This window comes from Lissotriton vulgaris, chromosome 4_1 (genome assembly GCF_964263255.1).
Source record: "Lissotriton vulgaris chromosome 4_1, aLisVul1.2, whole genome shotgun sequence".
In the NCBI taxonomy this organism is placed as follows: Eukaryota; Metazoa; Chordata; class Amphibia; order Caudata; family Salamandridae; genus Lissotriton; species Lissotriton vulgaris.
Window position 1 is genome coordinate 1,069,515,165 of NC_141691.1, and position 16,082 is coordinate 1,069,531,246.

The 16,082-nt window shown below is 41.9% G+C and overlaps 1 protein-coding gene across 1 annotated transcript in view; it reads right to left on the reverse strand.

Annotated features, from left to right (window-relative positions):
- CTNND2 (catenin delta 2) overlaps positions 1 to 16,082 on the reverse strand; it is a 3,070,130-nt gene that overhangs the window by 2,178,846 nt on the left and 875,202 nt on the right. Inside the window, exon 3 of the mRNA XM_086965298.1 lies at positions 14,209 to 14,321. Within this exon, the coding sequence (XP_086821424.1) occupies positions 14,209 to 14,321 (113 nt within the window). The remainder of the gene's footprint in view (positions 1 to 14,208; positions 14,322 to 16,082) is intronic.

Consider the following 16,082-nt stretch of genomic DNA (forward strand, 5'->3'; position numbering starts at 1 on the left):
AAATCAATCACTTTATATGGTAAGGTGAGAGACAGGTGGAAAAAAAGAGAAGATATTGAGATTAACAGATTCACCTGGGATAAAGTTAATAAATATAATAAATCCATATTCCGAGGTGCTAATTTTAAACGGATGCAATTTTTCACTAAATGGTTAATTTATAGAACACCTTCGTTTCTCCACAATATATATATCCTCAAGTAGAGGATAAGTGCTTTCGCTGTGAAGAAAAGGGCAACTGGAAACATATTATATGGCAATGCACCAAAATACAGGAATTTTGGAAGGATACTGAAAAATATCTCAGAAATACAATAGATGTCCAAATCTCATTTAACAAATCTATTTCGGTCTTTGGCTGCTTCCCTACCTCCTCTGCCTACGATGAGTCCCTATTTATAGCATCCCTTGTAGCTAGATCACTTATTCTGCAACTTTGGAAAACAGACAAAGTACTGACTTTTAATGCATGGAAACTTAAAATATCTAAGATTCAGGGGAGGGAAAAAAAATATGCACTGAGGTCAGGGGCACTCAAAAAGTATCATAAATACTGGAGTGTGTTTGAATACTACTCATTGTGGGATTTTATCTTTAATTTTTTACTTTCTTAAGATTGGATCTTGGCTGCACAAGGCTGGTTCGACTGCATAGGGTCCTTTGTAAGGTTTAATTTAAATAATATTTAATAACAGATAGTTTGCACATTGCACATTGCACTTTAAAGAAATATCTTTTTTCAGAATCTGTATTTATATTACGACGTATTTGTAATTCGCCATGTATGTATTTTGCATTTTAAAAATATTATGCAAAATTGATATGTAATGTTTTCACGTCTATGAACTCTCAATAAAAAAAAGAAAAATGTACAAGGTGCGGCAAAAGTGGATGCAGGCGGGAAGCTAACAGTTTACACAGTATTTTGGTGTCCGTATTTATCATGGTGATTGGGCGGTATCCTGAGGGTGCCCAATTGTCCCCTCTTGGCTTCAGGATCATGTATATTTCGCCCTGTCTCACACAAGGTGGGAGGAAACCTTTCTCGAAGGCCTCCTCATACACCTACAGGAGGGCTTGGGACAACGTTCCCGCAAAGACCCGATAAAATTCTGGGGGAAAACTGTTACCACACGGGGACTTAGCTCCCGGAAGCTGCTGTAATGCGGCCTGTATTTTCTCGATGGATATCGGCACATCTAAGTACTCCCTTGCCTGCTCGAGGAGTGTCTTCAGGGTTAAAGTCTGTGGGTAGGGAAGAGAAAGCTCATTCTCTCACCTCGGGTCCACCGTATAAAGTAAACTGACTGAAGATGAGACTGGAGAGTTTGCAGTATCTCTGCCTCGGAATGGGCCATTATTTAACAGCTTAAAGAGATATGTGTGTGATTTCTACATTATTATTGCTACATTATTTAGAAGGCGAGGCTATCCTCTGCATATCATACAGCAACAAATTGACAAGTCTTTGTAGTTACCCAGAGAAGCACTTATTTGGAATACCAACGCCAGAAACAAATGTGACAGAACTCCATTTGTAGTTGACTATCATCCATCGGCTCCCAACTACAGAAATATAATGCAAAAAACATTTCCCTTACTGTCCACTTGTGAAAAATTGCAAAAGGTTTTTCCAAAACCGTCAGTCATTGCTTACCGCAGAGCTCCAAATTTACTTTTTTTTTTGTGTCCTCATATATGCCACCAGAAAATGTATGCTCTAGATGGGATCTTTCAGGGCCTTTCGCACATATAGACTTAGATTCCGCCCCTGGATTATGTGCGCGGCCTACCAAAATCGCCCAGAGGTAGGCTGTCTCCTTGCCCAACTCCCTATTACCTGTTCACCGGGGAGGACCGGACCACAAAACCTCTGGCATAATCATTGGACTCTTGACTATTTTTACGACCTATCTTTTAGCGCGGACCAGATCTTATTGGCACTCTCTCCACCACACAACCTATCTGACTGGCCAATCATCATAATACTTTTTAAGCAGTCAGCAAATCTTGGGGGGGGCCTTCGACTTCCACTCTCTGCAAATTTCCCTCCTGGCAATAATTACAACATAAAACAAGAACTGTGTGACTGGACTATTCATTGTGTACCCCTGTGGAAGGCCAAAGAAAATCAGCCTGGAGGAACAGATAATTGGTATTCGTAAAACCTCCTCCAGGAAATCACACACATGTCTCCAATAACTGGTAATTTCTTGGCGATCCATAAACATGTGTAGATCATCTGCGGCCGAAGAGTTACACCTTGGACAAAGATGATTTTCAGCAGATATCCTACATAGTTTGGCAGGGGTCCAATAAACCCTATAAGCGGTGAATAGGTGGTTTCTTCTGAGATTAGCTGGTTAATTTATCTTTTGTGACATAGTAAATGAATCAGCCCAGACTTTCTGTATCTCCTCTCTATTCTCCAATATGGAATTGCCCCATAGACTTATTATATCGGAGTCCAGACTATCTTTTGCAGTCACCAGAGTATTGTACCAGAAGGCCACCTCCCGCTTCCAGCATTCCTCCTCTGCTGATGAAATCTAGAGACTGGGTCTCCTCAACCTCTCCCCAGCCTTGTCTTCCCCACCATGATGACAATTGATAGTATTTGAATCTTGTGAGGGACCTGCCAGTTAAGTTAGATAGAGATTCCCAATCCAAGAGTTAAGTGTTAACGCAGAGGTCTCCCTACTTTCCCAAGCCTGCTTCCTTCAATGGTTGTGCCAGCCTATCCAACAAGCAGTCCGGGGTGCCCGGGGAATCCCAGATTGGGGCTTGTGTGTTATAGTAGGGGATCCCCAGGATTTTCCGAATATGCAGCCAAATTTTCAGTGCCGCTTGTAAGATCTTCAAGCGAACCTTTTTGTAGAATTTTTGGTCCCCAAATTTATATAGAAAGAATTCAAGACCTTGAGGCTGCTCCGATAGCATTGCCTGAAAAAGACGGCCGTGTGAGGAGGAATCTAACTTATTGGCCAGCCCTCTAAAATTCTTAAACTGGAAGGCATAGTAATAAAAAAGCAGATCAGGTAAAACCAAGCCACCTAGTTTCAACCCTCTTCTTAATTTCCTCCACGCTATCCTTGGAGTTTTTGTGGCCCAGATAAATGACCCAATCTTCCCTTGGAGGTTAGCAATATATTTAGGGTTAAATATTAAAGGTATACAATTAAACAAAAAGGTTATTTTGGGGAGGATGGTCATTTTAACCAAATTCACCCTTCCATATATGTTCAGGGGCAAACTCCCCACCTAGTTAGTAATTTATCTACTTTCTTCACCACTGTGTGCCAACTAGTTTTAGGAGTATCCTCTAGTTTCTGTTGAGCTATATACCTAGGTATCTAATTTTAGGTTTGGCCCCCTGTACCGGATCTGTGCTGTTCCAACTCATTATGTCAGTTTTTTCTTTATTAATTTTGTAACCGGATACCCTGCCGAAATCTTCAGCTAATTTAAATAATGTAGGAATAGCCTCTATAGGGTTAGCAGTATAAAGGAGGAGATCGTCTGAGTATAAAGCTGTTTTAAGTTCCCATTCCCCCATTTTAAAAGGTGTAATAACAGAGTCCGATCTCAGGGAGCAAATGAAAGGCTTGATATATACATCAAACAGGAGAGGAGACAGGGGACAGCCCTGCCTCGTTCCTCTGGAGATGTTAAACCAGTCTGTCAACTCCCCATTAACCAATACCTTGGTCCGTGGGCTCCTATATAAAGATTTAACTCCCTCTATAAAAATAGAGGGGAAACCAAAACGTGTCATAGTCTCCCTTAAAAACACCCAGTTGACCAGGTCAAACGCTTTAGCAGCATCAATCGCGACAATGGTCAGTGGCAGCCCTTTATCCTGAGCTAAATCGATTGCCCCGATTATTTGAAACGTACGCTCATTGAGCTGTATGCCTGGTATGAACCCTCTCTGATCAGGATGAATAATAGCCTTGATGACCTTAGCTAATCTGGTTGCTAGGATTCCCGAAAATAACTTCAAATCAGAATTTAAGAGAGAAATCGGTCTATACGATTCTATTTTTTGAGGATCTTTATTCGGTTTTATGATTAGGGCAATCGTAGCCTCCAGCCATGAAGGGGGAACTTCACCTCCCTGTAGAAAAATTCAGTTGAAGAATGTCATAAGCCCGGGCAGAATTTCCTCCAGGTTGTCCGCATACACCTCTGTTGGCAAGCCGTCAGGTCCAGAGGCTTTCCCTCGACTCATCTTCTTCATCTGCGCCCTTATCTCTCCCTCTGAGATCTCAATAGCCAACATGGTCTTATCTACTTCACACAATTGTGGCAAATCCTTCAACCCTAACCAAGCCTCCATCTCCTCAACTCCACAACAGCTATCCTCTTGATAAAACCCCCTCATAAACCCCTTAGCTTCCTCCCTAATCGTTTATTCTTCCAACAGCAAAGCCCCCGAATCCTGCTGAATTAATGAGATGATATTTCTACTCCGCTCTGATCTCGCCTTCCAGGCCAAGAGAGCGCCACACTTCTCTCCGAACTCATAATAGTTCAGCCTGCTGACCTACCACCTGTCCTTAATTATTTTATCAGCCCTTGCTTTAAATCCTAACTGTAATTCTAGGAGTTCTTTTTCCAACCTCGGGATATTGTTCCTATCCCCGATGGCTGCTACCTGTAGTTGTAATTCTTTCTGCTTTATAGTTTCCAGGTCATCTGTTTCCCTTTTCTTAATTAACCTCCTTCTATACGTCATCTGTGAACCAAGTATACCTCTCAAATAGGCCTTAAAAGATTCCCACACCAGTTGCTCTGTGCCAGTGCCTGTATTAAAACGAAAAAACTCTATAATACTTTCCCTAACCTTAAGTTTACTGTCCTCATCCAACAAAAGTGTTCTATCCAAAGTCCATCTAACCTCTATAGGCCTAGCCCTTAAATTAATTACTAGTTCCACCACTGAGTGTTCGGACAGGCTTATCGGAATATGAGATACAGACACTACATCCGGCATTATAACACGATCTACCAAGAAAAAATCAATTCTGGTGTACTGTTTATATTTTTTGCTATAAAAAGAGTATTCTCTAACAGCTCCATATTTAGCTCTCCACACATCCTGTAGGTTAAAGTCCCTCATTATGTGCCTAAGAGCTGAAAAAGAATTATTCAGAACACAGTATTTTGCTCTAGAAGTACGGTCTAACTAATTATCGAAAACTAAATTAAAGTCTCCCTCCAATATCACAGGTGCGGTATGTTGTAGTAAATTACTCCCTAATTTCAAAAGGAAACTGGGATTATCCTCATTGGGGCCATAATATACCGCACATGTATACGGAGAACTACCAATGGAGAGGGCTGCCACCAACCATCTGACAGACGGATCGGTGTCCCATTTCAGGACCTTAATCCCCTTATTTGCTCTAACAATGATGGCTACACCCCTTGAAGTACCCTTTTGCTGGAACATAGTACCTCTTGGACCCAACCTAATTTTTCAAAAACTTGTTTGCACAGTTTATCCTCTAGATGTGTCTCCTGTAGTAGATACACAAAGGCTTCAGAATTTTTTAGGTATTCACAGACCCTAGATTGTTTTCTTCTACCCCCTAAACCGTTAAGATTCCAGGAGAGGAATTTATTACTAATAACCATACTAATAGCCATATCTGAACTTAAACCAGAGCGCGCCCACCTTCCAGAGCTCCAGCCGGCAACCTAGCAATTTTGCAACATATTAGGAAATTTTTTCGTTTTGACCCCCCTCCCCGTGACCCCTCCCAAACCCTCCCCCAGGGAACCAACCCATCCATCAGGCGCTGTTCTCGACTATATGGAGCCCCCCGCACCCTCGGCACCCTCGGCACTGCAGCTGTTTATTGTTTTTTTTTATTTATTTTTTTTTTTTTTTGCGGATACAATATACCATATCATTCTCCTTCTCTCTTTTTCTTTATTTCTCTTCCGTCCCCTTATCTTCTCTCTTTTTGTTTTTTTCACCCCCCTTCCTTCTTTTTTTTCCCCCTATAAACCCTCACCCAATGGCAATCCACCTGTATAAATCTTCTTCTAATAACTTAAGATATAACTATTTCCTCATCTGGGTCAAAAGTTCGTCAACTTCCTCCGGGTGATTACAATTATGCATTTTATTGTTCCACATCACCTTTAGGAGAGCTGGGAATTTCATCTGCACTTGTGCCCCCAATGACCTAAGTTCTGGCATCCTAGAGCCTAATTCCCACTGTCTCTGGGCTGTCCGGCCTCCTATATCAGATCTAATTTGATATGGGTTGGCTCAATAGTGGAGGGTGGAACGTGTGAGACACCTGCTTAAAATTAATTCCTTGACAATATATATATGGAAATTAACAGGGATCTTCCTAGGCGCATTCCGGTCAGAGTGTAGCCTAAAGGGGTCTCTATGCACCCTTTGGATCTCTGTCTCAAGATCGATGTCGGGTCGATCTTTCAGGACCCGTACCGTAGTAATTTGCACACAAATCCCTTAATATCCTCCACTTCCTCCCCCTCTGGGATTTTCAAAATTCTCAAGTTGTTCCTACGGGTCTGCATCTCCAAACTCTCCATATCCATTAATAGAGACCGGTTCTGTGTCTTTAGAGTAACAATATCCTTAGAATTCCCCAATGTGGACTCCGATAGCATAGAAACCTTACTCTCCAATGCACTGGTCCGAGTGCATATGTCCTCCAGCTTAGTCTCCAACAGATCGAATCTGTCATGCAGACACCTTTGATTGGCCTCAGAGACTTGAAACTTGCTCATTAGGTCTTGTCTCAAAGCTTGAAATAAGAGACTGATCCTGTCCCCCTCTAACTCAGTACCAACTGAACCTCCTAACTGCTGAGGGACAGGACTGCCTTGAGACATCCACTGTGCCTGTGCCGAAGTATGGGCCAGAACCTGAGCCTGAGCCTGAACTGCATCCAAGGACAGGAACTGGGGCAGGGACTGGGACTGTGTTGGAGGAGACTGTGGTGCCTGAGTCTTACTAAGGCCAACTTAGGCCAGGGACAAAAACGGGTCTGCGGGTTCAACCTGAGGCTCTACTGGCAGAGCTCCAAATGTACGATCTCTTATTGTGAGAGCTGAACTCAAGCAAGCTGTAACAAATGCAGGGGTTCATTGCTGTGACTCTAAAAGGTGCATCATGTGTGAATACTTTTTACAAACATCATCAGTTACTAGTTATGTTACCAGAAGGACCTATGCAATAAGGCAGCTTTGGCTAATTACTTTCATGAAAAAGTCAACAATATTTATCTAGAGTTCACATCTCAGGATAATTCCATCGCCTATCCGACCAATATTATACCCCCTGAATGTTCTATAACGCAATTTAAAGAAATTAATGAGTTACAAATAACTGATATTATTAAACTCATAAAAACAGGATCAGCGTTGGACCCATGTCCACCTAAAGTTCTCTTTCCTATAATTGACTCAATTACGGAGGTAATTATGCAAATATGCAACGCCATGTTTAAATCAGGAATCTACCCCGACATGTTAAAAAACACCCTTCTAAAACCGCTTTTTAAAAAAACGCATCTGGATAAAGATGAATTGAAGAACTTCAGACCTATAGCCAGCCTCCCTTTCCTGGCTAAGGTAGCAGAGAGAGCAATAAATTGTCAGCTGTCTGAATACATTGAGGAGCATCATTTGTTAGACGACACGCAGTTCGGCTTCCGTAAGCTTCACGGCACGGAAACCGCTCTCATCAAAGCCGCCGAAGATATTAGACTCATTGGAGATCAGGGAGGGACAGCAGTGCTTGTATTACTGGATTTATCTGCGGCCTTCGACACGGTCGATCATTTTATTCTGATCAACTATGTCGCCAACATCGGCATTCAACTCAGAGCTAAGAATTTGCTGGCCTCCTTCCTGGCAGGAAGAAAACAGACTGTCACATTAGGACCATATCAGTTGGCCGAATTGTCTCTACCCTGTGGGGTTCCTCAGGGCTCATCCCTTAGTCCGACACTTTTTAACATCTATGTGTCAGACCTAGCTAGAGTTATTAAATCATATGGGATGAGCCTTACCTCCTACGCCAAAGACACACAGTTGGTGCTCGCCATCAACAATGATGGTGAAGAGGTCGCTGAACGCTTTCAAGAAGGCATGCTGGCCATCCAAGACTGGATGGCCAGCAATTGCTTTAAACTTAACTCTGAGAAGACGGAGGTTGTCATCTTTGGAAAACTCTTCCTGGTATGGCCATCCTCCTGGTGGCCTTCATCTCTGGGATCTCTGCCCATCCCTGTACCAAGGGTCAGGAATCTGGGAATCATTTTTGATGACAACCTTAACTTTGTCCCCCATGCCAACCAAATAGCCTCAACAGCATTCCACAAGTTAAGACTGATAAAAAAAATCATCCAGTTCCTACCAGATAGTGCTGGGAAAACATTGGTAAGCACGCTGGTACTTTCTTCATTGGACTAATGTAACGGCCTGTTCACTAGCGCACAATCTCGGGTCATAAATAAAATGCAGATGATACAAAATGCGGCAGCGAGACTGCTTTCAAGGATTCCCAAATTCAACCCGATCGCCCAGTCTATCCGGAACTACCACTGGCTGACGATCAAGAATCGTATAAAATTCAAAACTCTATGTCTTTCGTACAAAGCGGTACATAAACAAGGCCCTCAGTTTCTCAGAGAACAGCTTACTGCCTACTGCCCCACCAGACTACTGAGATCGACGAAAGCGTTTCAACTAGTGGTACTGCGCACAAAGACTGTCTCCTGGGGGGATAGACGTTTTGTGGTCACGGCAGCCAAACTTTGGAACACCCTTCCACTACAGATTCGATCTAGTCAATCTCTTTTTCAATTCCAAAAACGGTTAAAGACCTGGCTGTTCAACCAGTAACCCATCCGGTACACTTAGTCACCTGCCTCTTCTCCATTAACACTTATCCCTGAGTCATTTACATAATCTTTAGCACCGAGACGCCCACGGGCATTTGTTCGTGCTCTATAAATGTCAAAAATAAATAAATGAATAAAATACATGTCGCTCAACATGCATTATTTATGTGATTCAGGGACAACGGCAAAGCTGTAAAAAACAATATGTAGGCCAAACAGTGAATGCCCTCCGCACACGATTCAGGAACCACAAATCAGCAATAATTAATAAGAAAATTGACCAACCTGTAGCCAATCATTTTAACCTTGTGGCTCATTTACTATCAGATTTGAAGATTTTCCCTGTGGAACATGTCTCAAAGGAAGAACTACTGGACTCAGGGAAAACTTCTGGATGTACCGTTTAAAATCATTGCATCCAGATGGACTGAACATTACTGACAATACAACCTGATTACTGCATATCTCAAGAACTCTCAGGACTGCATTGATTCCACATTCCAAATGGAATCTTCACTCATGATGCTTTTTGAAAATTCAGCTGTGTCATCTGTGCAGCCACTGAGCTTACCATCTTGAAACTACCTGAGGAAGGCGGAAGCTGAAACGTTGTAGTGGAAATATATTTTTGTTCTTTGGTTAATCTATCTGTTTGAGTCACTTCTTTCTTGGATATTTTATTTCTTTGTGACTCGTATCCTTTTGGATCCAGATTTTTGCCCTGGCTGGCTGTTGTTTTCTTGTGATCCTTCATCTTCAAGTATATATATATATATATATATATATTTTTTTTTTTTAAAACCATTTCTGAAATCTGCATAAAGATCAGACACCGACACAGGGGTAGCATTGCTATTCCTTCCTCATATTTATTTCGATATTATCGCTATGACACATTTCGGCGTACCTGCCTTGTTCACATAGGCAGTCATTATAAACAGACTGCTTTTTTTAAACAGAGTACTGCGGTCACATGACCCAGTTTTTCAGTGGCTAGGGAAGACAGACTTGCGTTGCTGCTTAAAATCAAAGTATACACTTTCTCCTTACAGATGTTTATCAAATCAATCATAACCACAATTCCATCATTGTCGTCAACATTTGAAAAAATGACAATATCAAATCATGTCAGTTAATTTGTCAATTTCGAACCCTAAAGCGCCACAGTAGTGTTGATTGGTCTTGACATAGTGAACCATGTATTTTCAGAACAAATGCTCTACAAGGCTCCACTTTTTTGATTTGTCTCAAAAATAGTGCACACTTCTTTAGGGCCCTAGCACTAAATAACAAATCGTTATTTAATACATTAAAACCATATCAATGGATAAAATCATGAACTTAAAATAAATATATATACATTTGTAAAGGAGTCCAAAATTCACTTCAGCAGCATTGATACTACTATGTATTCATCGACTAAAGTGCAAGTGCAAGTTCCATCGATTGGTTTATCATTTAAATTCAATTAGTTCTGTTGACTTTAGAAATTTTCTCTGAAAATATCTTCCTTTCATAATACACCATTGTATCTGCCAAGTAAACCAAATACATCACATTTAGATATATAATTAAACTCATTTATAATGCAAATCTAATGCAATACTCGACACGATAGATCGATTTACTCCAAATAAAGTGCAAGTGTTTTACAGTACTCAAACTACAATTCTATCTTCTTCCTATGTGCAAAAATTGCTATTGAAAGTGCAAGTGCTTAGCCATACAAACAAACACAAATGATATTCTAAAAATGTTAATTTACAAATTATGATTAGTTCATGGTGGATTATTCATAAAGGTACTTAAACTTAACTCTAAAATATTCCATCTATTGATTATTTAAAACTTATAATACAATCTATGACTTGATCTTTCCGGTCTGTCTTCCTATCTCTGTTATATATTAAAAATGACTTTTAAAAATCTTACTTAATGGATAACTTATTTAAATTAAGTGGACATGCAGATCCTCTTCAGCATTTAATCCATGTGGATTTTTTTTAATTAAATAACTTTATGTATTTTGACTCAAGATGGCAGAGTTTGCCTTCTGGATTTCCATCTCTTCTTAACTTTTGTACTTGATCAATGGCAAAATATGATAAGTCATTAATATTTCCTTTGTGCATCTCATTAATTTGGCGAGTTACCACATAGCTTTTGTCATTGTTCTTTACCGCCCTGAGTTGTTGCAGGATACGGACATGTACCATGTGAATTGTACTGCCAACATACACTTTAGGACAAGTACACTGAATAATATAAACCACATAGTCACTTTTGCAATTTAATGAACACCTTATTTTCCATGGGCTGCTCATCAATGGAGATATGACCTGTCGTTCATTTTTACCAACCCTACATTCTTTTCACTTAAAACATTTATGGAAGCCAGGACTGGCCTTTAGCCATCCTCCCCCTTTTGCTGTTTCCGGGTTGGTATTAAGTCATTTTTCATGGATTTTGCTTTATTAAAAGTCACCATGGGTCTGTGTGATATCATCCCATGTAGTATAGGGTCTTGTTTCACTAGATTCCAATGCCTACACAGGCTATCTCTCACTTTAGCCTGGTAGGCATTGTATCCAGTGATCATCCTGATCTGACTTCCAGTGCTCTTTTTCTTTTCTTATGCCTTCTCTGTGCCAGGTTTTAGGAGTATGTCCCTTTCAATTTTGTCCACTTTGTTTTTAGCCTGCTTCAATGTGTTATACTTGTACCCTCTTTGCAGAAACCTTTTAGTGAGGGCATCTTGTGCTCATGCAAGGCCGTAGGCTCACTACAATTTTGTTTCATTCTCAAATGCTCTGCATATGAGATACTCATTTTCAAATGTGGTGGATGAAAGTGAAGGGAGCCAATGGGTAGAGAGGGCTGACCCATTGCCCCATCCAGTATTCTGTGGTGGTCCGAAGCAAAATGAAAATAAAAAACTAACAGCCTATGGTGAAGGCCACAACCAAAAGCCCCTCTCTGTATTTATATTAGGTATGTTTTTTGTTGAAAACAAAAATCTATAGAGACCGCTCAAGCAGCGTCAACGGACAGACTTAAAAATGATCCCTTGTGCATTGCAATGCAAGCATTTATAGGAGATGGGGTGATACACCATCAGCCAAGAGCATGAGGTGAGAGAGAAGTGCCTCTGTGGACGGAAACCAAAGACCACTCTATTTATATTTCAGAGAAACTGTAACAATAGGTTCCTTAGACAACTGTGCTATTATGCCAGACCAAAAATGGCGGAAATACACAGTTTCTCTCCGAGAGTTAATCTGTGTGTGCTCATGCTACAGTGGAGTAGGCTATGGTTAGCAGTGCCCATGACCATTCTTCTCAGGAAGCAATGCATGTGGATGTGCATTTCCCACACTAATACATTGGGCAATAGGCACTCCTTTATATTCGCCCCACACTCCTGTCCCATCAAATAACAACAAATGTCCCAGACATTACTCCAGCCTAGTGTTCCACAGTGCCTTCTCACTATAGCACACACCTCTCGAAATCTCTCAGGTGAGTAGGAAAACAAGGGCTCTATCAAATGAGGTCTAAGGGGCAGATTTACAACTTCTGGTGCATCTCTGCTAATCAGCAGGTATGCCCCAGAACAGTTGCGACACGCCAAACCACCCGTGCGCCACAACTGATGGCGGCGCATCGTGGCGCACGGATGGGCAGATGCGTGTCGCATCCCCCGGCGGAAAGGCGGCGCATTGCTGTAGTTGCGTCGCAAACACGACTCCGCTCCGGCAAGGCTTGGGTGCCCCTATGCCTAACATGCTGCGTCAATCCTTACGCCTGCTTCAAGCAGGCGCAGGGTTTTGACGCAGCAATCTTGTAGATTTCACTCAGCCACATTTCCGAGGCGTTCCTGCACCGGAACGTCCCACCCTGTGCCGGAACGCCCACATGTGGCACAGGGCTTTACAATGTGATGCATCTCCCGCGTCACAAAAGTGAGGCAACGGCGGCGCAAATGTGGCATACTGGGCTTGTAAATCTGCCCCTAAGTTTATAAAACTCTTACAACATTGCATGATACAATACATTGGGCAGTATGTTTATTTAAGTTTTAATGTTTGCCAGACGCATATCTACAGAGAAAGTAGCAGCGATTAGCAAGGTGCAACACAGTGTGCACAGAGTGAGGAGGTATATGAATGGAAATCAGCATATGAAAGAGAGCTAGAAAAAACATTCCCCCCATTGAATGTTGAAAGAGAAAGACATAAGTAGTTGACTTAATGTGGGCAGTGGAAGGACAACCAGTGCTTAATTTAAGTGAGTGGTTTTCGGTGCTCAGCACCTGTACTTAATTGTCAAGACCAGCACAAATTACACTCTGCCACATGGTGGTGCTGTCTGTCCAATTTACAGATGAGCACAACAATTGTATATTAATTCAATATACATTAAAAAAAAAATAGCTAAACCTGCATCCCAAGTCATTCTTATAGCTTTGGGGGCCTGGAATAGTCGGAATTGTCATACTTATAGGAGTGTTATGCTTTCTAGGTGTGTTGGTAGTGTCATTGGCAACGCTGGCAGAGGCAACGAGTGGGAGCGGGCTCTTGGTGAGGGCCCTGGCACTTATTATTTTACAAATGAAACACTGAAGGACACAAGTCATCTAATCTAAAGTATGGTAAAGAAGCTATGCTTCATGGGAGGAAAGGACACCATCAAATAAGAGGCAAGCAAATGAGATTGTCAAGAAGCCCAAAGCCCCCTGGAAATGTGGGATTGTCCACAACAATAGACAGTTAAAAGCGGTCTGCGGGTGAAACCTAAAAGCAATATCAACAGAAAGAAAACACCGTCAGCATTACATACAACCTCTTTTGTACCACATAATCTCTTTCTTTCAATGCAGATTTTGCACTTTTGCCACGTCATTTCACACAAGTCTTGAACTGCCATTAACACTGGTCAAAACATCTGTTTCTGCATGGTCATGCGGGCCAAAAGTAAATGTTGCACTGGTTGGTAGTGCAAAGGCCAACATTAACTGGCCCTGAGAAAATTGCCTACAACCAAAGCAAAATTGCAAAGCACCTGCATAATTTATGTGATGGTATCCCCTATTCACTCTAAGTATTAGTCACACATATGGTACAATTCCCCTGTTTTATCTACAACATATTGAAATTACAGTCGATTTGGTGCCTTCCAGTGAGTCCTGCAGTGCAAGGTACGCAAATGAAGGCGCCGCGCGCGAAGAGAGTGGGCCAGGGCCAACAGCAGAGTGAGGATGACAGATTTGTGGATGAGTGACGCATCCAGACAGAGATAAATGAGCAGTTCCTACCTAATGCTGCTCATGCTGCCGGTTTCCGATCCAAGCTTGCATCGCTCCAGCTGGCTGGCCACAATCTGGCGCTCTGCCTCCAGTTCCCGAGTCAATCTCTCAAACTGCAGCTCCTGAAATACAGACGTACAGAGTTACTCCGCGGGCGAGGTTAACAAGGGAGCAGAACTGGTGACGAGACATGCTGTGACAGCTGCACGCATGAGGAGAAAAGAGTAACTTAAAATCAATAACTAGATGCGGAAAGGGTAGAATTGACTACACCTGGATTCTAAAATAACGCATGACACCAATTGTAGTAAAGAATAAAAAAAAAAACTGAACCGCAACTGACGCGGCTTTATGTATCGTTGATAGATTGAGAACTAGACCCATACTGATAAAAAACAATGGGCAATGTATTAAGTGGACCGGGTCCCTATAGGTCTCAGACCGGGAAGTAATTAAAAACGGACATTGAAACGGGTCCCTATCGGGCCTTGTATTCATGTGCTTAACTTTAGTGTCAAAAACACGGTTGATCTATTTCTGAAAATGAAAGCAAAAAAGATACAGTAATCCACGTCAGCAGTTTAGACCTTTATATTTCAAATGTTTTATTTAATCTCGCATTTCCTAGTGTGTTGGCTATCTCCAGGATGTTGCATTTTGCACAATGCAGTTTTTTGTGTTTTAAGTCTTTCCCCAAGTTATACAGGCCACTTCCTTTCTGGAGACCCCCCCCCCCCCCCCCACCTACTTTGTTCATTCCACTTAAAGACCTGACAAGTGGGACCAGTCTCCTGCATTATTTGTAAGTGAGGGTGATTTGCACGCGGGAATCAGCTCATAATGTACGCAGAGCAAACAGCCACTGTTCTCAGGCGACACGAGTGGATTAATCATTGGAGACATGGGAGCATATGTATTCTTTTTTTCATGCAACGCGGCACAGCAAGGGAACCTGCTGCACTGCGTTCCTTGAAAGGAGAGAACAGAAATGCTCAATATTTACAAAGCCATGGAGCGCTCTATTAGCTCCGGGAGGGGTTCACTCTAGTCTACTTTTTATGTGTGCTGCAGAATGCAGGGCCCAATGCTGAGCACATTGAAAGAGGAAGTAACGAGAAGAAATAAAGTTATTTTTCCCCTTTACATATCTTTTGGGCAGAGGCGCCATTTTGACGCACGCCCAGCTTTACAAGTCTTTCTATATCTGGGTTGGTGTCACTATACATGGGTGGATGCATGGGAACGCTCATGCAACCCCTACCCAATGCAAAGTACCACAAAGCAGCCACATGTGCACCTTGCGTTACTTTGTTCTTAGTAAATCAATTTAAGCCACACAAAGTGGCTTTGCATAACTTAGTAAATGGCAATAATTATTTTGCGCCAGGGCTGGGTCACTTTTGTGGTGCAGCCCGACACAAAACGTTCGTAAATATGGGCCTTAATACTCTCCCATCAATGACAGCACCATTATGTTTCTATACAATCAATTGTAACACTGACATCAGGACCGGACTGGCCGTAGAAGGCACTGGGCGTTTCCTCAGTGGGTCGTCAGGGTGGGGGCCGGTTACCTGAACGACAGGCTCAGGCTGCACAGCATCGTGGCCACATTTTTTTTGTTTTCGTACATAGAAAATATATACCATTGAAAAGTGACTCGGATTTACACTTTTTATTTCAAATTAAAGCACCTTCACGAAAATGTCTGTATATATGTAAAAAAAAGAAGTCATTATACACATGGCTACAAAATTAACCATAGTAATAGAGGGCAAGGAAAGAGCTTAATAGCCTAGGGGGCCTGGTTCACAAGCATCTGCTATGAATCAAATTAGGAAATGCCAGTGAACATCTCAGATTTACATTAGATTTCATTTACA